This window comes from Pseudophryne corroboree, chromosome 2, assembly GCF_028390025.1.
Source record: "Pseudophryne corroboree isolate aPseCor3 chromosome 2, aPseCor3.hap2, whole genome shotgun sequence".
Classification (NCBI taxonomy): domain Eukaryota; kingdom Metazoa; phylum Chordata; class Amphibia; order Anura; family Myobatrachidae; genus Pseudophryne; species Pseudophryne corroboree.
This window is the reverse complement of record NC_086445.1, coordinates 80,903,526-80,929,301: the sequence shown is the minus strand read 5'-3', so window position 1 is coordinate 80,929,301 and position 25,776 is coordinate 80,903,526. Positions and strand designations below refer to the sequence as shown.

Genomic DNA, 25,776 nt, shown 5'->3' with positions numbered 1-25,776 from the left:
TTGGAGGTGATCCCTTTTAAGGGAAACATACTTTTTGGGGAAGATCTCAACAAGATTGTTGCTGACTTGGCATCAGCTAAGACTGCATGTCTGCCTAGTACTACTCATTCGGCTCCGAAGGATAAGCGTACTTCCTTTAGTTGCTTTCGACCTCCAGGTAAATCAAAGGGTCAGGCTTACCCGAAACATGCTCGAACTTCCAAATTCACTAAGCCCAAACCTAAACGTGCCTGGTCTGCCTGTCAGCCTGCTTCCAAAACAGACAAGTCTGCTGCATGACGGGTCTGGCCTCCCCCTGGGAGGCTGACATCTACGGTTTGCCCAGGTGTGGTTACAGACCACTTTGGATGCCTGGGTAAGGGAAGTCGTCGCTCACGGATACGCCATCTCTTTCAAGAAATGTCCCCCTCGCCAGTTTTGCTCAACACACATCTCTTTGGATCAGGTAAAAGCAAAAACTCTCCATTTGATGGTACAATCTCTCCTGGATACAGGAGTGATAGTACCGGTGCCTCTGGCTCAGAGAGGCAGGGGCTACTATTCAACGCTGTTCCTAGTTCCGAAACCAATTGGGTCCTCTCGGCCTTTTCTCAACCTTAAGTATTTGAACAAATTTGTGAAAGTTTCCAAATTCCGTATGGAAACGTTTCGCTCTATTGTTCTGGCTTTGGAGCCCAAGGACTATATGGTATCCCTGGTCATACAGGATGCTACCTGCATATTCCTATTGCCGTGTCGCATGAGCAATACCTGATGATTGCTATTAGCAACCTACATTTCCATTCCAGGTCTTGCCTTTTTAGTGTGACCAGGGCTCCACAAATTTTCCCCACATGGCGGTCATGATGACTCTCCTCCGCCGTCAGGGCATCAGGATCCTGCCGTATCTGGACGACTTGTTGATTTTGGCGAACTCACCAGAGGTTTTCCTTCGTCATCTGGAACTGACGGTCCAATTCCTACAAGCCCACGGGTGGCTCATCAACTGGAAGAAATCCACCCTGGTCCCTGGTCAGAGCATGGTGCACCTGTACACACAACCAGCGGTTGTTTTTGTCTCCGGTGAAGGTCCTGAAACTTCAGGACAAAGTAAGACACTTCCTATCCCGCCCACGTGTGTCAATACACTCAGCGATGCAAGTACTGGGCCTCATGGTGTTGGCTTTCGACATAGTAGAGTACGCTCAATTTCACTCCCGCCCTCTCCAGAGGTTAATTCTTTCCAAATGGGACAGCCTGCCTCACCGGATCAGGACTCACATGATCTCCTTAACTCCGGAGGTTCGCTGGTCACTGACCTGGTGGCTACAGGGCCAGCATTTGAGCAGGGGTCGTCCTTTCTGGATTTCCAACTGGGTCCTTCTGATGACGGATGCCAGTCTGCGGGGTTGGGTCGCGGTGTTGGAGCAACATTCTCTTCAGGGTCTGTGGACCAGGGAGGAATCTCTCCTCCCGATAAACATTCTGGAATTGCAGGCAGTGTTCAATGCATTGACACTAGCCCTGCCTCTGGTACAGAACAGGCCTGTTCAAGTACAGTCAGACAACGCCACCACAGTGGCGTACATAAATCATCAAGGCGGCACTCGATGTCGCATGGCAATGAGGGAAGTGTCAACTATACTTCAATGTATGAAACGCCATCTGCCAGCCATATCGGCAGTGTTCATTCTGGGAGTCCTCAACTGGGAAGCCGACCTCCTCAGTCGTCAGGACGTACACGCCGGAGAGTGGAGCCTTCATCCGGAGGTCTTTCAACTCCTAGTGGACACGTGGGGTCTACCAGACGTAGACCTGATGGCGTCTCAACACAATCACAAGGTTCCGATCTTCAGAGCAAGGACAAGAGATCCTCAAGCAGCGTTCGTGGACGCACTGGCAATTCTATGGAAATTTTGGCTGCCGTACGTGTTCCCTCCGGTGTCACTCCTGCCCAGGGTAATACGGAAGTTCAAGCAATAAGGAGGAATACTACTTCTAATCGCTCTGGTGTGGCCCAGACGTATTGGTTCTCAGTAGAGATGAGCGGATTCGGTTTTACTCGGTTTTACTCGGTTCTCAAAACCGAATCTTATTGGCTATCCAAAACACGTGACATCCGTGAGCCAATAAGATTCGGTTTTGAGAACCGAGTAAAACCGAGTAAAACCGAATCCGCTCATCTCTAGTTCTCAGACCTGCAGGGTCTCTCGATAGAGCGTCCTCTTCTGCTTCCGCAACGCCCAGACCTCCTCGTTCAGGGCCCTTGCATCCACCAGGATCTGGCCCGACAGAATTGACGGCGTGGCTCTTGAAGCTTCAGTACTGAGGGTCAAAGGGTTTTCTGAGGCGGTCATTCAAACTATGTTGAAGGCCCGTAAACCGGCTTCTGCTCAGATTTATTATAGGGTCTGAAATTCTTACTTCTCATGGTGTGCTGCTAAAAATGTTGATGCATTCAAGTTCACTACTGCCAATCTTTTGGCTTTCCTACAACAGGGCCTGGACTCAGACCTTCGTCTGGCTTCCCTCAATGTTCATATTTCAGCCTTCAGTATGGTTTCAGAGAAAAATTGCATCTCTTCCTGATGTTCATACATTCACTTAGGGTGTTTTATGGATTCAACCTCCCTATGTTCCTCCTGTGGCTCCTTGGGATCTGTCGGTTGTTCTGGACGCCTTATAAGAGTCTCCGTTTGAACCTCTTAAGTCTGTGGACCTTAAATGGCTTACTCTTAAGGTCCTGTTCTTGCTGGCTATCGCCTCTGCTAGATGGGTTTCAGACTTAGTTGCCTTGTCCTGTCGGTCACCTTTTCTGATTTTTCACCGTGACCGGGCAGTTCTTAGAACTCGTCCTGGTTATCTGCCTAAGGTTGTGTCGTCTTTCCACCTTAACCAAAAGATTGTGGTTCCGGCCTTTACCTCTCCAGGTTTATCCCCCAAAGAGAGGTCTTTGGATGTGGTACAGGCTCTCCATATTTATGTGAAAAGAACAACTTCGCTTAGGAGATCTGATTCTCTCTTTGTTCTCTTTGGTTTTCACAAACGTGGTTGGCCTGCTAATAAGCAGACCTTGGCCAGATGGATAAGAATGGTGATTGCACATGCTTATGTACGGGCTGGATTTCCAGCTCCTGCTACCATCAGAACCCATTCTACTCGGTTTGTTGGACCTTCTTGGGAGGCTCGCCATGGTGCGACCCTTTGAACAACTGTGCAAGGCGGCTATGTGGTCCTCAGTGAAGTAGCACCTCAGTTCTATACCTTTGATACTGCTGCCTCCAAGGATGCTTCCTTTGGACGCCGGGCTCTTGGGCGTCCCCTCCCAAGAGGAACTGCTTTAGGACATCCCCGATGTTATTCCCTGTGGAATACAGTGTACCCTGCTGCAGAAAAGGAGATTTATGGTAAGAACTTAGCTTTGTTAAATCTCTTTCTGCGAGGTACACTGGATTCAACAGGACGCCCACCTTGATGTACTTAGCTTTTTTGGGTTTGTATGACATTAGCTGCTGGTACCTTCTCCTGTCGTGAGAATGTGGTTCGCTGTGGCTACTAACTGTTATCATCTCTTTTACCTGCAACTGCATTGGACTGTTTAACAAAACTGAGCTCCTGTGCACGGAGGCGGGGTTATAGAGGAGGTGGTGCAAGGCATCCGGGAACAATCAAAGCATTAGCCTGTTGCTGCCTCGGATCAAAATCCAACTCTACACCTCAATGTTATTCCCTGTGGAATCCAGTGTACCTCGCAGAAAGAGATTTAACAAGGGTAAGTTCTTATCATAAAACTCCTTTTTACAGATAACAACTGGTTTCATAATAAAATAATTTGCTTTTGAGTGTAAATTGTATGTGTAACTAGCCTATTCTCAATTGGTGTATTACAATATTGACGGAGGTATTCAGAATAACATAATACCAATACCAAAGACTGGGCACACCTATGCACTAACCATAAAGGCTGTGTGTATGTTTCCCATCTTCAGTCCTCAGAGGCCTGTAACAGTGCAAGCTTTATAGGTCTCTCAGTATCACAAGTGAAATAATTAACTCGATGTGTGGGTCTTTTAAAATGTATAAGTAATGCCTGTATTGTTGCACCAACTAGGAGATCTAGAAAACATGCACTGTTAGGTGTCCCCGAAAACTGAAGTTGGGAAACACTGCAATAGATAGCTCCCATTCCCATTTAGCTTGAATCACTAGTTTTCAGTCAGTACCCTAATGGATTGTTTAGCAGACACAGATGAACCAAAACACATCTAACTTCACAAGTAACTTCTAGGGACCACTTAGCAAGTTCTTGGCGTGTCTGCCCAATGTTTTACTTAAAACCAAGCTGGTTATGCCTGTGAAACATAAGGCAGACTAGCTGGGAAGTAGCAGTTGCTTGCATTCTGCAGGTTATTATATTTACCCTTATTTCTGTATTTATGTTCCATGATTGTTCAGCTCAAAGGAGACTTTAGTTCACATATTTCACAGAAACTGCTTGGTGAACCTTGTATATGTATGAATCCCACAGAATAGTAGCACTCACCTTCCCATCTCACCGTCCTTAGGTACCGTCTCGGCTGGAGATGGCAGGTACGTGATTGCAGAGAGGGGTCGGCGCCTTGGACGTAATATACAAGATATGGGTATTAACACCCGGCAGACCATGGCTCACGTGAAGGATCGTAAGACAGGTATGCTTGTTTTTTTATCTATCTGTCTGTCTGTCTATCTGTATTTCTTCTTTGGGTTCTATTGGACTCCACATGGGAGTAGGTGGAGGTAAAGGACCGAGCAGCAAACAGTTAAAGCTTTAGGTATATTGTTGAAAGGGGTGGATGCCTCAGCCCTGTATCCCGCCTCAAGCTCAGGCTCTGTTTCACAGTGGGGCTGCTATTAAGCAGGCCAAGCTTTCTTATTTTCCTTCTTAGTTATTTATTTTTCTGGAAATGAGCAGCAGCGGTAGGCAGTCCTCTAGATGCCAGTGCTGCTGATCCATCACTCCCCGCCAGTGCCGAAACTATGACCTCAGTTCTGGTTCTTCTGGCAGAGTGTCTGGGACCGCAGCTAGCACTGCTCCACAGGAGGACCCCAAGACTGCAACTGGCACAGGGCCAACACGTAATGTGGGTTTCCGCTCGCTGGAAACCGCGTCTTGTACTCAGTCCTACCTCTGGTCTCAGGAGACAGACCGGAGGGTCTGATGTGGACACCGGTTCGTCGAGGACTCCACTAGACCACTAGGGCAAACATACTAGTGCCCAGGTATTTATTACAAAGATGCCAGGGAACTTGTGGTGTATGTCAGCATAAGGGACTTCAGCCCTCTCCCTGCTGGCCCACCCCCAGTGGCTGAACCCCCCCCCCCCCCCCCGGAGGTGCACCCTACTATGCCAGGCCACGCTCTGACCCCTCCCTGGGTAGTAATTCTTTCCAACTCAGTGCAGTCTAGGTGCTACTTCTACCGGCCTTCATCAGATGTTACAGGGTGGCAGACCCTTGCCCACTAATGCCACTAGGTGTGCTGTGCCATCCTCACAGTCTACGCAGCTTTCAGATTCTGAGGCATCATCTGGAGAGGCAGAGGAGGCAGACGTCTCTCTCACTGAGTCTCCCTCAGCGGAGGAGAATCACCAGTCTACCTCAGATGTATCTGCGCTCGCAAGGGTTGTTAATTCTATTCTTCAAATGGAAAAGGAGGAACCCGCTTCCCAATCAAAGAAGACCCATCTTTTTAAGTGCCAGAAGGTAGTTCAAGCTAATTTTCCTCAGTCTGAGCATCTTACAGAACTCCTGCGTAAAGCTTGAAATACCTCTGGTAAATAGTTTCAGCTGCCGAAGCACCTAGCTTCGTTTTACCCTATTCCAGCTGCTGATTGTGCTAAGTGTGAACTTCCCCCAGCTGTGTATACCCATGTGGTACATATGGTTAAAACCTCTACCTTACCTTTCCCTACAACATCTTCTTTAAAGGAGACTACGGATAGGAGGATTGAAGCCTGTCTCAAATCTGTTTATTCCGTTACAGGAGCCATTGCTCGGCCTGCGATGACCGCTGCCTGGGTAGCCAAGACCATTGAAAACTGGGCATAGCTCTGAAGGAAGGCCTTCCCCCTGACATTTCCCGGGACCTTATGTCCCACATCACTCATATCAGGGATGCTGCTTCTTACCTCAGGGAAGTGGTTCTGAATACTGGTCTCCTGACTTCTAGGGCATCTTCTACCTCGGTGGAAGCGCACCGCATCCACTGGCTACTATACGTTCATGGAAAGCAGACATCGATTCCCTGAAGGCCCTAGAATTGCTGCCTTACACTGGAGATATATTCTTTGCCTCAGAATTGGATACATTTGTGGCTACTCTGGTGGCGGTCATGACTGCTTTCCTGCCCTCAGCCTCTGCTTTGTGATCTCGGCCATCTACCGTTCGGTCCATTCGCCCATAAGGCAAGGGAAAAGGTCAGTTCTTCCCTAGACAGTTGCCTTCCACAAAGACCACCAATCCCAGGACCAAGGCCTGGACTGCCAGACGTCCAAGTACCAAATCTAGCAACAAGCCCTCCTGGGGAATCCCTCGGTGGGAGTCTACCTTCTTCAATTTGGACACTTCTGATGTCAGAACACGGGTATGCTTTCTCATTCCGGAGAGGCCCCCCTCAACAATTCTTTTGCACAGGTCTCCATCGGACCAAAGCCAGGCTTTAACCCTCCAAGCAGTCATTCAGTCCCTTCTACAATCGGGTTATTGTTCCAGTTCCCTTGTTCCAACGCCAGACAGGTTTTTACTCTACCTTGTTCCTGGTTCAGAACCCCAAAGGGTCTTATTGACCTATTCCCTATCTCAAATCCTTCAACAAGTTTGTCAGGATGCCCAGGTTTTTTATGGAAACCCTCCACTTTATTGTCCTAGCTATGGAACCTGTGGACTTTATGGTGTCCCCAGACATTCAGGATGCCTATTTGCATGTCCTTATAGCACCTTCTCATCAACTGTTCCTACTGTTTGCTGTACTTCAATGACATTACCATTTTCAGGCCCTGCCCTTTGTTCTTTCTACTGCTCCCATGGTATTTACCAAATTTGTGGCTGTTATGGCGTCACAACTACGTCTTCCGACTACTCCCTTGCCTTGACAAACTGCTGATCCTTGCACACTCTCTGAAAGTCCTTCACTGCCATCTTCAGCAGTCCATTGCCTTCCTACAGCAGTACGGCTGGCTCATCAGTTTAAAAAAGTCATCCCTTCTGCCTTCTCAAAGGATGGTGCATCTGGGAGCTGTCAAGGACTCCCAGGTACAACAAATTTTCCTACCAGCTGACAATATTTCCTCTCTACAGCAACGGGTCTGCAAGTTGCTGTACATTTGCTGAGATTCAATCCACTCAGTTATGCAGGTCTTGGGGTCCATGATGTCTACACCTTCGACGTGGCATACGTCCAGTTCCACTCCAGACCACTGCAACACCTCATCCTATTTAAATGGAACAGACAACCACTGATCAGGTCCCAGATGATGGTCCTATCTGGATGTTCGTCTGTCTCTAACTTGAACTTGGTGCCCCACACGTTCCACTTGGACAAGGGCTGGCCCTTCTGAATCCCGGATTGGATTCTAATGATCACGGATGCCTGTCTCTGTGCCTGGGGGGCCATGTTCTGGCAAAACTGCTTTCAGGGCCGTTGGACACCTGCCAAAAGTTCTTGCCATTCAACGTCCTGGAACTATGAGCTGTCTACAGTGCACTCACGCTGGCATGGGACATTCTTCGTCGCAGATTGGTCCAGGTTCAGTCCGACAGTGCCACTTCAGTGGCCTACCTCAACTATCAGGGAGGCATTCGCATTTTGTTGGCGATGCAGGAAGTGGCTCACAGCCTCCGATGGACCGAATGTCATCTCCCGGCAATCTTGACATTGTTCATCCCAGGAGTTCTCAACTGGAAGCGGACTTCCCCAGCTGTCAGCGTGTTCACTTTCGAGTGGTCTCTACACCCAAAGGTCTTCCAGCTTATAGTGTACAAATGGGGTCAGCCGGACGTGGACCTCATGGCCTCACCACACAACCACAAGATTCCAATGCACAGGGTCAGGACACGAGACCTTCTGCTGTCCATTTCCCCCCCCGCTCTCCTTTCTACCACAGAAGCAAGAAGGAGGTACCGTCCTGTTGGTTGCTCCGGCCTGGCCCAGACGCCATTGGTTCTCCAATCTCTACAGTCTCTCCATAGAAGTTTCCTTTCCACTTCCACTACAACCTGATCTGTTGTCTCAGGGTCTCTGTATACACCCGGACCTCGCCCATTTGTCTTTGATGGTGTTGCTCTTTAGTCATCCCTCCTAAGGTCCAAAGGTTTCTCTTGCTCCGTGTGTCAGGCTCCGGTGCCTTACCTCCGGTGGGTGCTCCCGGGGGTTGCCGTCCCGCTGGTTGGCGTGGCTGCATCGGCAGGGAGCTGCTGGCGGCGGGCCGGGGGTCTGGAGAGCCGGGCGCTGCGGCGGGGATCGCTGCGGTAAGGTCCTTTAGTGTGACACAGTATAGTGTGTCAGAGTCAGAAGCTGGCTAAAGCTGTGTGCTAACAGCTGAGTATGTCTCCCGTGCTGGGGCAGCAATGTTAGAGACCAGAGCATTACCAATTAAGTTCCCGTTCTGTGTCCAGCCAATCCTGCGTGTTCTCCCCTTACAAAAGGGGGCTGGCCCAGAGGGAGATTGCCAGTGCTTCAGGTTACCTCCTTCTGAAAGGTTTTCCAGCTCTGTGCTCCCAGGTTACTTCTGGTGCCCTGGTCCTGGTTGCTCTCATCTATCAGTTACCTAAACGCTACTGCAGTCCTGCTTTCTAAGGCAGTCGCCACTCGTGGAAGCACTTATGGGGTCCCAGTTCGTAGAGGAGCTCCAGGTGCTAATGGCAGTTCTCGCAGACGTCTTCATTTATTCAAAGTCCATGTTCTTCAGCCTCGTCTTTCAGTCACAAATCACAAGGAGATTGCCCCAACATGGACAACCTCTATAATAAGAATACAGAGATCCACGTTAATGCCCTGTCCCAAGGCTTACCCTGTTCTCTGTTCAGTTATAGGTTGCTTACACCAGTGGTTCCCAAACTCAGTCAACTTACGCCGAGCGTGACAGTAAGCACTGGCCCAATGGATCCGGCAAGTGAGCAGGCTACCGACGGCGATGTCTCTGTGGATATTCTGACTTGTCTAAATAAACAGGAGGCCATACAGACACAGATTGTACAGTTCATGCAGAATATGCCCACTCGTTTGGATTCTCTTCATGCAGCCATATCCACATCTCGGACTCCGGCTCCAGCTTCCAATCCGCCAGCACCTAATCCTCCTGTGTCGATTCCAGTTCTTCGTTTACAACTACCGCCACCCAGCAAATTTGATGGTAGTCTATAGCAATGCGGAGGGTTCCTCAATCAATGCGAGATCCAGTTTGAGCTTCAGTCAGCTAACTTTCCATCTGATCGGACCAAAATCGCATACATCATTTCACTTTTGACCGGACAGGCTCTGGATTGGGCTTCGCCCTTGTGGGAGTGAGCTGATCTCCACTGATCTCCCGGATGCCTATCAGCCCTTTCTGGACGTCTTCAGTAAGCAGGGAACCTGTCTCGCCACCGAATTTGGGACTGTCCTATCGATTTACTGCCTGGTAAAACACCTCCCGGAGGCCGAATGTATCCTTTATCGCTCCCGGAAACCCAAGCGATGTCTGAGTATATACAGGAGAATTTGGCCAAAGGGTTCCTTCACCCTTCTTCTTCTCCAGCCAGGGCAGGGTTTTTTTTGTTAAGAAGGACGGGGGCCTACGGACTTGCATCGACTACCGGGGCCTCGACGAAGTTACAGTTAAGAACAGATACCCCTTGCCCTTGATTCCCAAACTATTTGACCGAGTAAACGGGGCTACCATTTTCACTAAATTGGACCTGCGTGGAGCTTATAACCTTATACGCATTCGCACGGGAGACGAGTGTAAGACTGCGTTCAATACTTGCGACGGGCATTACGAATATCTGGTGATGCCCTTTGGCTTATGCAATGCTCCAGCAGTCTTCCAGAATTATGTCAACAAAGTATTTTGAGATCTCCTCTATAAGTGCCTGGTTGTGTATCTGGACAAAATTCTAAAATTTTCCAAAGATCTGAAGGTCCATCGGGAACAGGTCAGAGAAGTCTTGAGACGTCTAAGGGAAAATCGACTTTCTTGTGGAGGTACTTGCAGGAAGGAGCTTAGCACCCAATCTCTGTAACCACAGATCACAAAAATCTTTTATATCTTCAGACTGCCCGATGTTTAAACCCACAGCAAACCAGGTGGGCACTCTTCTTCTCCCGTTTATCTTTCAAGCTCAGTTATCGGCCAGGGTCTCTTAATTGGAAAGCAGATGCACTTTCTCGTTCATTGAATTCAGATGAGTCCACAGATCTTCCAGACAGACAATTTATCCTAGATACTGCTACCTTTGCTGCAACTCATACTACTTCACTACCTCCACCGGGAAGAACCTTTGTTGCACCAGAACTCCGAAAAAGACTGCTCACATGGGCTCATACCTCATTTTGTATGGGTCATGCAGGTAGCTTCAAGACTCTTAAGTTCATCCAACGCTCCTATTGGTGGCCTCATCTGAAGACGGATGTTTTGGAATTCATAGCTGCCTGCCCAAAGTGCGCCCAACATAAAAGTCTAAGAGGATCACCATCTGGTCTTCTTCATCGTCTATCGGTTCCACAAAAACCCTGGACACACATCTCCATGGATTTTATAACTGACCTGCCTGTCTCCAGAGGACGAAACACCATTTGGGTCATAGTGGACCGATTTTTCAAAATGGCGCACTTTGTCCCACTCACAGGTCTTCCAACTGCTCCACAGCTGTCAAAATTGTTCATATCAGATTTCTTCCGGTTACATGAACTTCCACAAGAGATAGTTTCTGATGGAGGGCCTCAATTTGTGGCTAAATTCTGGAGAGCACTGAGTTCAGCCCTTGGAATGAAATTAAGTTTCTCATACGTCCTAGAGGATGCTGGGGTCCACATTAGTACCATGGGGTATAGATGGGTCTCTTGGGAGCCATGGGCACGTAAAGAGTTTAATAGTGTGGGCTGTCTCCTCCCTCTTTGCCCCTCCTACCAGACTCAGTTTAGAAAATGTGCCCGGTGGAGCCGGACACAGCTAGGGGAGCTCCTAGGAGTTCTTTTAGTTTTATTATTTAGAGTTAGGTACAGGGAGACTGCTGGCAACAGCCTCCCTGCTTCGTGGGACTTAGGGGGGGAGTAGGATCCAACCCAAGAGGTTAATGACCCCTATCTCCGCTGACAGGACCCCGAGCTCCTGAGGGTGATGATCGCTAGCCTCCGAGGCGACCGCTCACTCCCGCAGCACTGCCGCCACCCCCTAACAGAGCCAGAAGATCGAGGTGGTCAGTATGATGCCGGCGCCCCGATAAGCGGGTCACCGGCGAGAATGGCGCACAAGGGTAGGCGCTGCGCTCCGGAGGGCTCAGAGGTACAGTTGTGCGGCTCTGTGAGGGGCGCCCTGGGCCAGCGCAATACCCTAAACACTGGTCACTATGGCTATCAGGGACTCTGTACTGCTGCTAGCAACGCTTTACCTCAGGCCAGTATAAAATCAGAAGTGCGGGAAAACGTGCCATTACAGGGGGCGGAGCTTCTCAGAGCGAATCCAGCACTCACCAGCGCCATTTTCTCCCTGCAGATCACAGACAAGAGGCGCTGACAGGGAGCGCTGCCCTCCACATAACTCCAGCTATCCTGTGCGGTACCAGGGGGTTATAGAAGGGGGGGGGGGAGTGTTATTCACTGTTATTCTTGCTGTGTAATCTATTAAGGTTACTCAGCGCCAGGCATTTATCATATAACTGCCTAATGGGGCGCAGTGTGTGTTGGCTCCTTATACTCTGTGTCTCTCTGAAGGTACTCTGGGGGAAATTGTGTCTGCATTTTCCTGTGTGTATGTGTATGTTTATATATCTCACATTACCATGTCTAGGGACTTTGGGGGTCATTTCGAGTTGATCGCATGCTGACGATTTTCGCACCGCAGAGATCAGGTTACTGCTGCGCATGCATATGCACCGCAAAGCGCACGCGCATCGTACGGGTACTAACAGCATCGTTGCTGGGCAATGCTTCTAGCGACAAATCCATTTGCACGGGTGATCGCAAGGAGATTGACAGAAAGAGGGCGTTTTTGGGTGCCAAGTGACCGGTTTCTGGGAGTGGTAGGGAAAACGCAGGCATGTCCAGGCGTTTGCAGGGCGGGCGTCTGACGTCAATTTCCGGGACTGGACAGGCTGAAGTGATTGCAAGGGCTAAGTAAGTTCAGACCTAATCTGAAACTGCAAAAAATCTTTTTCTGCGTGTTCGGCTGCACATGCGATCGCACACTTGCAAAGCGAAGATACACTTCGCCGTGGGCGGCGACTTTGCGTTTGCATGGCTGCAAAAAGTAGCTAGCGAACGATCAACTCGGAATGAGGGCCTCTGTTTCTTGTGCTGCAGAGTGTGTATCTTCTCCTGAGGAGTCTATTCCATGTACTCAGGAATGTAATATACTGTCTCAGCCCTCTGAATCCGAACCCCAGTGGGTGGCTTCTCTTAAGGGAATGATATCCCAGATTTCATCTAGGATAGCTCATAACGAGACTGAAACACAGGTTTTAATAAGATCTGTAGAGGTTTTATCGTATTCAACTCCCACTACCTCATACAAGGCCCCTGATGTATATCATAAAAAGCGTGCTCTTGCAACAATAATGCGTGTCGACGCGGATACCGACTCTGATTCAGAGGGCGGTGATGGGAATATACGGGGGGACAGGTATCCCTTGCTAAGGGGGTGCAACTCATGATTGAGGCTATTCGGGATGTTTTACACATTACTGATCAGGTTCCTGAGCAGGTGGAGGAGGCTTATTTTACTGACAATAAGAAAGCCTCCCTTACCTTCCCTACGTCTAAAGAATTGAACGCATTGTTTGAAAAATCCTGGGAAAACCCGGAGAAAAATTTTAGATCCTAAAAGGGTTCTCATTGCTTTCCCTTTCCATGAGAAGGATAGAAAAAAGTGTGAAATCCCGCCTGTGGTAGACGCTTCTGTTTCTAGGTTGTCTAAAAAAGTGGTTTTACCTATACCTGGGTCCACCGCTTTAAAAGAGCCAGCCAACCGCAAGATTGAGACTACACTCAAATCTTTATACACAGCAAATGGCGTAGCTTTAAGGCCTACTATTGCTTGTGTATGGATTTCTAAAGCCATTGTAAAGTGGTCAGGCACTTTACTAGAGGATTTAGATTCTATGGATAGAAGTGACATTGAATTATTTTTACGTTACATACAGGATTCTGCAGGTTTCATGGTGGGGGCCATGAAAGACCTTGGACATCTGAACGCAAGAGCTTCTTCCATGGCTGTCGCGGCACGCAGGGGACTCTGGCTGCACTAATGGTCTGCGGACGTGGAATCCAAGAACAGTGTGGAGAACCTACTCTTCACAGGTCAGGCTCTGTTTGGGGAAGTGTTAGATGCGTGGATCTCCACGGCAACTGCTGGTAAGTCAACCTTTCTTCCTTCTGCTGCACCACAGACTAAGAAATCATTTCCTACGTCTGCGATGCAGTCCTTTCGGACTGCTAAAGCAAAATAGTCCAACCCCCCCTCCACTTTCTTTAGAGGTGGCCGGTGCAAATCCCGAAAACCTACATCCGCAGGTTCCCGGGAACAGAAACCTGGTTCTGCTTCCTCAAAATCCACGGCATGATGGTGGACCTCCCAGCCTGGAGATCGGTCAGGTGGTAGCAGGACAAAGAAATTTCAGTCATGTCTGGGCGTCCTCATGCCTGGATCCCTGGGTACTGGATATTGTAACCCAAGGTTACAGACTGGAGTTTCAAGAACTTGCGCCTCACAGATTCTTCAAATCGAGCTTGCCAGCTTTGCTGACAGAAAGTGCTATCCTACAGGAAGCCATTCAAAAGTTGCTAAGGTCAAATGTCATTGTTCCTGTTCCACCTAACCTACATCACAAGGGTTATTACTCAAACCTGTTTGTGGTACCAAAACCAGATGGTTCAGTAAGGCCAATATTAAACCTAAAGTCATTGAACCCCTACTTGAGCTAATTCAAATTCAAGATGGAGTCTCTGAGAGCGGTGATCTCAGGCCTGGAGGAAGGGGAATTACTAGTATCCCTGGATATCAAGGATGCGTACCTTCACATCCCGATCTGGCCGCCTCAGCTGGCTTATCTCAGATTTGCGCTACTGGACTGTCACTATCAATTCCAGGCGCTGCCGTTTGACCTCTTCACAGCACCAAGAGTGTTCACCAAGGTGATGGTGGAGATGATGCTACTCCTCCGCATGCAGGGTGTGAACATAATTCCTTATCTGGACGACCTAGTGATAAAAGCGTCTTCCAGGTAGAAGCTGTTACAGAGCATTGCTCTCACGACTCAACTACTCCAGGATCATGAATGGATCCTGAATCTTTCAAAGTCGCATTTGGAGCCGACAAGGAGACTGTCCTTTCTGGGGATGATCCTCGACACGGAAGTACAGAGGGTGTTTCTGCCAGAGGAGAAAGCATTGGTAGTACAAACAATGGTCCGGAATGTCCTGAAGCCAGCCCGGGTATCGGTTTATCAGTGCATTCGCCTTCTGGGGAAGATGGTTGCTCCTACGAGGCTCTACATTACGGAAGATTCCATGCACGGTCTTTCCAACTGGATCTCCTAGACAAATGGTCGGGATCTCATCTTCACATGCACCAGAGGATACGTCTGTCACCGAAAGCCAGAATATCGTTCCTCTGGTGGCTGCAAACTTCTCACTTACTAGAGGGTTGCAGGTTCGGGATTCAGAATTGGATCCTCCTAACCACGGATGCAAGTCTGAGAGGTTGGGGAGCAGTCACCCAGGGGGAAAACTTCCAAGGAAAGTGGTCAAGTCGGGAATCCGTCCTTCCGATAAACATTCTGAAACTAAGGGCCGTGTACAACGGTCTTCTACAAGCGGCACATCTTCTAAAACAGTGGTTCTCAAACTCGGTCCTCAGGACCCCACACGGTGAATGTTTTGCAGGTAACCTAGCAGGTGCACAGGTGTATTAATTACTCACTGACACATTTTAAAAGGTTCACAGGTGGAGCTAATTATGTCACTTGTGATTCTGTGAGGAGACCTGCAAAACATGCACCGTGTGGGGTCCTGAGGACCGAGTTTGAGAACCTGTGTTCTAAAAGATCAGTCCATTCAAGTTCAGTCGGACATTGTAACGACAGTGGCCTACATAAACCGACAAGGCGGAACGAAGAGCAGAGCTGCAATGTCAGAGGTAACAAGAATCATCCTCTTGGCGGAAAAGCAAGCGGTGGCGCTGTCAGCAATATTCATTCCGGGAGTTGACAAATGGGAAGCGGATTTCCTCAGCAGACACGATCTCCATCCGGGAGAGTGGGGCCTCCACTCAGAGATGTTCGCAGAGGTGACAGGTCTTTGGGGCGTACCTCAAATAGACTTGATGGCCTCATTCCTCAACAAGAAGCTTCGGAGGTATTGTTCTAGGTCTAGGGATCCACAGGCAGTGGCAGTGGACACCCTGGTAACTCTGTGGGTGTTCAAGTCAGTGTATGTGTTCCCTCCACTTCCACTCATCCCAAGGATTCTCAAACTAATAAAGTGAATAAGAGTTCAGGCGATCCTAATTGCTCCGGACTGGCCAAAAAGAGCTTTGAATGCGGATCTTCTGGAGTTACTGCTGGAAGATCCGAGGCCTCTTCCTCTTCGGGAGGACCTGCTGCAGCAGGGGCCGTTCACTTATCAAGACTTACCGCGGCTACGTTTGACGGTATGGAGGTTGAACGCCAGATACTAGCTCGGAAGGGCATTCCGAACAAAGTCATTCCTACCCTGATACAGACTAGGAAAGGAGTAACGTCTAAACACTACCATCGCATTTGGAAAAAGTATTTATCTTGGTGTGTATCCAAGAAATTTCCTACGGTGGAGTTTCAACTTGGACATTTTCTCCTCTTCCTGCAAGCAGAGGTGGATGTGGGCCTGCGCCTGGGCTCCGTAAAAGTCCAGATTTTGGCCCTATCCATTTTCTTCCAGAAACAGTTGGCTGCCCTCCCTGAGGTTCAGACTTTTTGGAAGGGAGTTCTGCACATCCAACCTCCCTTTGTGCCTCCAGCGGCACCTTGAGACCTTAACTTGGTACTGCAGTTCCTGCAATCGGATTGGTTCGAGCCTTTGCAGGAAGTTGAGGTCAAGTTTCTTACTTGGAAGACTGTCACACTGTTGGCATTGGCATCTGCTAGACATGTGTTGGAATTGGGGGCATTGTCCTACAAGAGCCCCTACTTGATTTTTCATGAAGACAGAGCTGAGCCCAGGACGCGTCAGCAATTTCTTCCGAAGGTTGTGTCGGCTTTTCAAATCAACCAACCTATTGTGGTGCCAGTGGCTACTCACTCCTCAATTGCTTCAAAGTCCTTGGATGTTGTGAGGGCTTTGAAGAATTATGTGAAGAGAACTTCTCTTCACAGAAAGTCTGACGCTCTGTTTGTCCTTTATGATCCCAACAAGGTTGGGTGGCCTGCTTCTAAGAAGACGATTTCTTGCTGGGTCAGGTTTACTATCCAGCATGCTTATTCTATGGCAGGATTGCTGTGTCCTTAATCCGTTAAGGCCCACTGTACTCGTAAAGTGGGTTCTTCCTGGGCGGCTGCCCGGGGTGTCTCGGCTTTACAACTTTGCCGAGCAGCAACTTGGTCAGGGCCGAACACGTTTGCTAAGTTCTACAAGTTTGACACTTTGTCCTCTGAGGACCTAAAGTTTGGTCAAACGGTTCTGCAGGAGCCTCCGCGCTCTCCCTCCCAAACTGGGAGCTTTGGTACATCCCCGTGGTACTAATGTGGACCCCAGCATCCTCTAGGACGTAAGAGAAAATAGGATTTTAATGACCTACCGGTAAATCCTTTTCTCGTAGTCCGTAGAGGATGCTGGATGCCTGCCCAGTGCTTCATTTTCCTGCAGTTGTTACTTGGTTCAGTACTGCTTTGTTCCTTGGTTAAGTACTGCATTGTTACTTGGTTAAGTTGGTCAGCCGTTGTTGACTTGATTCAAGCTGGTTAGCTTGGTCTTCTGTTGTTATGTGTGAGCTGGTGTGAATCTCACCACTATCTTGTGTATTTCCTTCTCTCGAAGTATGTCCGTCTCCTCGGGCACAGTTTCTAGACTGAGTCTGGTAGGAGGGGCAAAGAGGGAGGAGCCAGCCCACACTATTAAACTCTTAAAGTGCCCATGGCTTCCAAGGGACCTGTCTATAGCCCATGGTACCTAATGTGGATCCCAGCATCCTCTACGGAGTACGAGAAAAGGATTTACCGGTAGGTAATTAAAATCCTATTTTCTCCTCTGCATAATGTACCATACCCAATCGGATGGCCAGACTGAGAGAGTGAACCAAGACTTAGAGACTTTCCTGCGACTCTTCATGTCTTCTTCTCAGGATGATTGGCTAGACTATCTTCCATTTGCGGAATTCGCTCATAATAATCTTTACCATTCCGCTACCCATTCCACAGCCTGTGGAATTCACACATATGAATTATGGACTTCATGCACGTGTTCCTCTTTTTCAATCTCTTCCAGCTCTCGAAGTACCTGCTGCAGAGTTAGCCCTTCAGCAATTCACTAAGATGCGGAGACAAGTTCATGAGGCTTTGCTTAAAACATCCAATAAAAAAAAAAAAATTGCAGATCGGAAACGGAAGGCTGTCCCTAGTCTCATAGTGGGGGATCAAGTCTGGATTTCCAAGAAATTTGCCCACAGATTCATTGGACCATATCCTATTAAAAAAAGTATTGAATCCAGTAGCATACAAGGTTACGTTGCCTCCGTACTTGAAAATCCCAAATGCATTTCACATCTCCTTACTGAAGCCTCTCATACTTAACCGTTTTCGGGCTGCGCTCCCTAGACCTCCCAAGGTACAAGCTGCTCAAGGAGAAGAATTTGAAGTTCATGGGATCCCTGACTGTCGTAAAAGATATGGTCGTCTCCAATATCTTATTGATTGGAAGTGATATGGACCAGAGGAAAGGTCCTGGGTTTCTAAAGAGGCGTCCACGCTCCAAGATTAGTCCGGGCCTTTCATACCAAGAACCCAATGAAAGCACAAGGGTGTTCGGAGCCCAGCCTAAAAGGGGGGGAGGGGGTACTGTCAGGCTCCGGAGCCTTACCTTCCAGGGGTTGCCGTCCCGCTGGTTGGCGCGGCTGCAGCGGCAGGGAGCTGCTGGCGGCGGGTCCACCTGGACAGAAGTGCGGGGGCCGGGGGTCTGGAGTGCCTGGCGCTGCAACGGGGATCGCTGCGGTAAGGTCCTCAAGGGTGACACAGTAAAGTGTGTCAGAGTCAGAAGCTGGCTAAAGCTGTGTGCTAACAGCTGAGTATGTCTCCTGTGCTGGTCGGCAGCCATGTTGAAGACCAGAGCATTACCAATTAAGTTCCCATTCTGTGTCCAGCCAATCCTGTGTGTTCTCCCCTTACAAAAGGGGGCTGGCCCAGAGGGAGATTGCCAGTGCTTCAGGTTACCTCCTTGTGAAAGGTTCTCCAGCTCTATGCTCCCAGGTTACTTCTGGTGCCCTGGTCCTGGTTGCACTCATCTATCAGTTACCTAAACGCTACTGCAGTACTGCTTTCTAAGGCAGTCACCACTCGTGGAAGCACTTATAGGGTCCCAGGTCGTAGAGGAGCTCCAGGTGCTAATGGCAGTTCTCGCAGACGTCTTCATTTATTCAAAGTCCATGTTCTTCAGCCTCGTCTTTCAGTCACAAATCACAAGAAGATTGCCCCAACATGGACAACCTCTATAATAAGAATACAGAGATCCACGTTAATGCCCTGTCCCAAGGCTTACCCTGTTCTCTGTTCAGTTATAGGTTGCTTACACCAGTGGTTCCCAAACTCAGTCCACAATCATCCTATTGGACTAGGTCTTAAGCATATCCGTGCTTGGCTACAGGCAACTTACTTACTGTAGTATCTCAGTCAATTTGATCTAACCATGTGTGCTGAGCCATGGATATCTTTAAAACCTGGACTGCTAGGGTACCTCGAGGACCAAGTTTAGAAACTCTGGCTTACAATATTTTCCATTCAAAACACAACTATCACTTATTACTGACATAATTTCCAGGGTTCCTTAAAAAGCTGATCTCTCCCCCAGCACACACTCCCACTTCCCCAGCACACAAAACTTCATTACTCATTCATTAATGAGCACTGTGACGGCCGGCATGCACTGGGTTCTTTGCATACTTGTCCACTTTCATGCATTGACAATCCCAGTACAGTGTTAGAGATAGGGAAAGATCCATCAAATGCACTGGTTATTAAGGCAGCTTTGAGTTTGCAGATGATCCGTTGCTGGCTATGAAGCTTATTAACAATGACAGTAATACAAAGTGATGCATCTGCCTATTGTGATCTTGAAGCAGCAACATGAGACAGGTTGCACGTATTATTGCTATTGCTTGTTATTTCTATAGCATCAGCATTTTATACAGTGCTATATATAGACTGAAAATTATTTTTTTGGGGGGAAAAATGAAACTTCGTTATGTATGAGATTCGTTATCCACAGATGTGTCCTGATACATCTAGCCTGTACACACCATGCAGCGGGAGATGACAGGTGCCTTGCAATGCGCTTTTTTTTTCTTCTCTTGAAAATTCATCTAATTTGCAAGGGGACGTACTGGTAGACTTCTGATTAATTTGATATGCGACACTTGTATATGTGTGTGCGAGTCTGTATATGAAGCACAATGGAACTGCAGCAGCTGAATCGTAGCACTACGTATGCTGACACGCATTTTTGGCAAAAAAGACGCCCACCGCTAACGAAGTCTCATGGGACCTGGCATGCCAAGAGGGGCTGTAAGCACAGCTGTATGAGGATACATCTGTATGTACTATTTTGTATTGAGCAGGTATTTGTGACTGTGACTAATGAAATATAATTAATTTAGTTGCTCTGCCAGTAACTGCTCTCACCTGAAAGCAGTCTTCTATATATACCACGGTTCTTGAGAAAACTGAGATTTTCCCTTCAACATCACCAAATTTAACCAGCTCAACCACATGGTGATCAGATTGTGGGCGGGATGTATCATTGTGACCGGATGCGTCCTTACTGCTTGCGCTAAGTGATCACAGATTGGGTTTTGGGTCTCGCAGGACCTGGCCAGTAGGAGATTCCCTCTTACCGTCAGTGACCACCTTTTACTGCCGCCATCAGGCTCCTACTACCGGCACCTGAAACCTCGGTTTCTGCTCTTGCATGTACCACCAGCACCTGAATTCCACCTACTGCTGTGTATGCATAGACACGCTGCTGCCACACCTCCTGGGTGTCGGCTGATCCCCACTGGTCACTGACCAGGCCCTACATCGGTATCTGTCAGAAAGTGGAGCTTGGAGATGCAGGTCTCACTCCAGGACAGGCGGAGAACGGAACTGCGTTTGTCACATTCCTGGTAGTCACAAGATGAAGACAGTTGTCTTTGAGGCAAGGAGTATATTTGCTCAAATAGTCCTAACGAGACCCTTCCCTTTTGCAAGAGGATACTGCATACAATGTTACAGCAGTTCCCCTCTTCAAGATGTCACAGAAGATGTACACACTCTGAGGCTTGCAGGCCTCATTTTTATCTCAACACACAATACCACAGGGGTAGTACCACCCTGGGTCTTTTTAACCAATCAGGCTATCTCGCAAAATATAAATAAGTATAGATTAAATTTCAAAAGGGTTAAATAACTAGATAAGGTAATTTCCTGCTCTCTTTCATATGTAAACTAAACCAGTGTACTTTCCCAAGCAAAATCTGTTTAACATGTTCCTGTCTCTTTCACAAATGTAAATATAACTAAAATTTAAATTGCATCTCCCCCTTTCACATATCTATACTAAATCCAGTTAAGTATAATCAGAATCTTAACAACTTCTTAGGAACAGCATGAAATTCTGAAACCCAACAATATTGGGGTATATTTACTAAGGTCCCGATTTTGACCGAGATGCCGTTTTTTCTTCAAAGTGTCATTTCGGTAATTTACTAAGCAAAAATTTCGGCAGTGATGAGGGCATTCGTAATATTTTGGAAGTCCTAGGAAAAAATCACGAATCAATACACCATCGGTCAAATACGCCTGCAATTTGGTAGAAATCGGGAATTTACTAAAAAGTGCAAATCACAAACACTGCCGACAATAGCCAAACACTGCCGTGATGAAATACAATTCGTAAAAAAGTGCTAAAAAAAACAGACCTGCTTTTTTATCCCGTGTTTGGATAGGCATGCAGGGATCCATGAGATCCGTGCATGTTTATCAGTGGGAAGGGGATGGGAAAGTGTTCATTTTTAGAAAAAAAATTGCGTGGGGTCCACCCTCCTATGCAAAACCAGCCTCGGGCTCTTTGAACCGGTCCTGGTTGCAAAAATATGGAGGAAAAAATGATAGAGGTTCCTCCATATTTAAACAACCAGCACCGGGCTCTGCGCCTGGTCCTGGTTCCAAAAATACGGGGGACAAAAAGCGTAGGGGTCCCCTGTATTTCTGAAACCAGCACTGGGCTCCACTAGCCAGATACATAATGCTACAGCCGGGGGACACTTTTATATAGCTCCCGGCGGCCCTGGCATTACATAACCAACTAGTCACCCCTGGCCGGGGTACCCTGGAGGAGTGGGGACCCCTTCAATCAAGGGGTCCCCCCCCCTCCAGCCACCCAAGGACCAGGGGTGAAGCCCGAGGCTGTCCACCCCATCCATGGGCTGCGGATGGGAGGCTGATAGCCATTGTGTAAAAAAATGAATATTGTTTTTAGTAGCAGTACTACAAGCCCCAGCAAGCCTCCCCCGCAAGCTGGTACTTGGAGAACCACAAGTACCAGCATGCGGAGGAAAACCGGGCCCGCTGGTACCTGTAGTACTACTACTAAAAAAATACCCCAATAAAAACATAAGACACACACCTTGAAAGTATAACTTTAATACATACATCCACACCACCATATACACACGCTACATTGTAACACTGCCGTGTGCCGCCTGTCAGACAGTACAGGAGCACACAGCCGATCAGGAGGATGCCACAACGTGGCGTTCCCTGATTGGCTGATGGAACCCACTTAGACATAAGTCAGAGGGGGTTCCTGGCATTCGGGGAAAGGGGTCCCATGTGAAAACATGGGGCCCCTTTCAGTTCGAGGTCGGGTGTCCGTTTTTTTATTTTGACAAGTACGTGGATTACAAATGGATTACAAGCAGAGGAGCCTTCTACCCTGGATTTTGTGAGTATAATTTTTTCAACAGGTACACCATGGATTCTACATGGAGAAGAGGACCGACCCTCGTGTTAACATAAGGTAAGTATGTGTATATGGTGGTGTGGATGTATGTATTAAAGTTATACTTTCAAGGTGTGTGTCTTGTGTTTTTATTGGGGTATTTTTTTAGTAGTAGTACTACAAGTACCAGCGGGCCCGGTTTTCAGCCGCATGCTGGTACTTGTGGTTCTCCAAGTACCAGCTTGCGGGGGAGGCTTGCTGGGACTTGTAGTACTGCTACTAAAAACAATATTCAACACTTTCAACAAAGGCTATCAGCCCCCCATCCGCAGCCCTTGGATGGGGGGGACAGCCTCGGGCTTCACCCCTGGCCCTTGGGTGGCTGGAGGGGGGGACCCCTTGATTGAAGGGGTTCCCACTCCTCCAGGGTACCCCGGTTAGGGGTGACTAGTTGGGTATTTAATGCCACGGCCGCAGGGCTCTGTATAAAAGTGACCCCCGGCTGTGGCATTATCTGTCCAGCTAGTGGAGCCCGGTGCTGGTTTCAAAAATACGGGGGACCCCTACGCTTTTTGTCCCCCGTATTTTTGGAACCAGGACCAGGCGCAGAGCCCGGTGCTGGTTGTTTAAATATGGGGGAACTCTTGTCAATTTTTCCCCCATATTTTTGCAACCAGGACCGGCTCAAAGAGCCCGAGGCTGGTTTGGCTTAGGAGGGGGGACCCTACGCAATTTTTTTTTTAAGTTTAAACATTTTTTATTTTTTTTACAAGGTGCACAATGAAGCCCAGCACGGATCTCTCAGATCCGGCCGAGATTCATTGTATTAAAGTCGGCAGTGTTTTACAAGTCACTCACGTAAAACACTGCCTAAAAAAACGAATGACATCGACATCGGAAAAACCGAAAATGCAGAATACGGCAGCTTAGTAAAGTAGTCGTAATAAATTCAAAAAGTTGCATATTTACACTTTCGATGTCATTCGTGATTGAACTTTGACCTCAAACGAAAAATTACGAATGTTAGTAAATTTACCCCATTGTCTTTTCACCTATGTGTCTCTCAGACACAAAAATACTCTCCTGGACTGCATCTCAAAGAAATTGCTTGTCCAGGGACCCCCTTGCTGGTGCCGGGGTCATTAATATATCAGTTCCTAGGTGAGAATGTCCCAAGGCAATTTGTCCCCAAATGTTAATGCATATTAAAATCAACAACTTGCACATTCCTGATAAGTGCTTCGCCCATGCATTTTAAATGTGCAATTCTACAACCATGAATAGAGCACTAAATATATATCATGTTAAAACACATTATTAAGTATACCTTTACTGTACTAGGTGCCTATCTTCTATTCGTCCACAATCCTGTATTGCATAGTTCATCCCACCCTTTATCACTTGCATAGCAACATTTATGGGTGAGGGGCAGATCTTCATATAAACTTTATCTCCCATTATTTATTTATTTATTAACAGTTTCTTATATAGCGCAGCATATTCCGTTGCGCTTTACAATTGGAACAACAGTAATAGGACAAAACTGGGTAAAAACAGACAGACATAGAGGTAGGAAGGCCCTGCTCACAAGCTTACAATCTATATCCATGAGTCCTATTGTGCATGCGTGGCCGTTGGCCAATGCATGCGCAAGCAGCAAGGGGACGTCGAGGGATCCCTTTGAATCCTTTTCCAGGGAAATCTGTTGAAAGAACCTATATGTTTCTCTGACGTCCTAGTGGATGCTGGGAACTCCGTAAGGACCATGGGGGGGGGGGGGGGGATAGCGGCTCCGCAGGAGACTGGGCACAAAAGTAAAGCTTTAGGACTACCTGGTGTGCACTGGCTCCTCCCCCTATGACCCTCCTCCAAGCCTCAGTTAGATTTTTGTGCCCGGCCGAGAAGGGTGCATTCTAGGAGGCTCTCCTGAGTTTCTTAGTAAAAGTTTAGTTTTAGGTTTTTTATTTTCAGTGAGACCTGCTGGCAACAGGCTCACTGCATCGAGGGACTAAGGGGAGAAGAAGCGAACCTGCCTGCTTGCAGCCAGCTTGGGCTTCTTGGCTACTGGACACCATTAGCTCCAGAGGGACCGAACACAGGCCCAGCCTCGGAGTCCGGTCCCAGAGCCGCGCCGCCGGCCCCCTTACAGAGCCAGAAGCAAGAAGAGGTCCGGAAAATCGGCGGCAGAAGACATCAGTCTTCACCAAGGTAGCGCACAGCACTGCAGCTGTGCGCCATTGCTCCTCAGGCACACTTCACACTCCGGTCACTGAGGGTGCAGGGCGCTGGGGGGGGGGCGCCCTGAGCAGCAATAGAAACACCTTGGCTGGCGAAAATACATCACATATAACCCCCAGGGCTATATGGATGTATTTTAACCCCTGCCAGAATACAGCAAAAAGCGGGAGAAAAGTCCGCCGAGAAGGGGGCGGAGCCTATCTCCTCAGCACACGGGCGCCATTTTCCCTCACAGCTTCGCTGGAAGGACGTCTCCCTGACTCTCCCCTGCAGTCCTGCACTACAGAAAAGGGTAAAACAAGAGAGGGGGGCACTAATTAGGCGCAGTATAAATAAAACAGCAGCTATAAGGGGAAAAACACTTCTATAAGGTTATCCCTGTATATATATAGCGCTCTGGTGTGTGCTGGCATACTCTCCCTCTGTCTCCCCAAAGGGCTAGTGGGGTCCTGTCCTCTATCAGAGCATTCCCTGTGTGTATGCTGTGTGTCGGTACGATTGTGTCGACATGTATGAGGAGGAAAATGGTGTGGAGGCGGAGCAATTGCCTGTAATGGAGATGTCACCCCCTAGGGAGTCGACACTTGAGTGGCTGAGCTTATGGAAGGAATTACGTGACAGTGTCAGCTCTTTACAAAAGACGGTTGATGACATGAGACAGCCGGCTACTCAGCTCGTGCCTGTCTAGGCGTCTCAAAAGCCATCAGGAGCTCTAAAACGCCCGTTACCTCAGATGGCAGATACAGACGCCGACACGGATACTGACTCCAGTGTCGACGATGAAGAGACGAATGTGACTTCCAGTAGGGCCACACGTTACATGATTGATGCTATGAAAAATGTTTTACATAATTCTGATAATACAAGTACCACTAAAAAGGGTATTATGTTTGGTAAGAAAAAACTGCCTGTAGTTTTTCCTGCATCTGAGGAATTAAATGAAGTGTGTGATGAAGCGTGGGTTTCCCCCGATAAAAAACTGATAATTCCTAAAAGGTTATTAGCATCATACCCCTTCCCGCCAGAGGATAGGGCACGTTAGGAAACACCCCCTAAGGTGGATAAAGCGCTCACACGTTTGTCAAAACAGGTGGCACTACCGTCTCCTGATAGGGCCGCCCTTAAGGAACCTGCTGACAGAAAGCAGGAGAATATCCTAAAAT

At 48.2% G+C, this 25,776-nt stretch overlaps 1 protein-coding gene across 4 annotated transcripts in view; it reads left to right on the top strand.

The window, feature by feature from the left end:
* The window catches only part of PIWIL4 (piwi like RNA-mediated gene silencing 4), a 733,536-nt gene that overhangs the window by 276,586 nt on the left and 431,174 nt on the right, over positions 1-25,776 (top strand). For all 4 annotated transcript variants that reach the window (XM_063951459.1, XM_063951461.1, XM_063951460.1 and 1 more), the window contains exon 5: positions 4,545-4,670. In XM_063951459.1, coding sequence (XP_063807529.1) covers positions 4,545-4,670 — 126 coding nt within the window. The remainder of the gene's footprint in view (positions 1-4,544; positions 4,671-25,776) is intronic.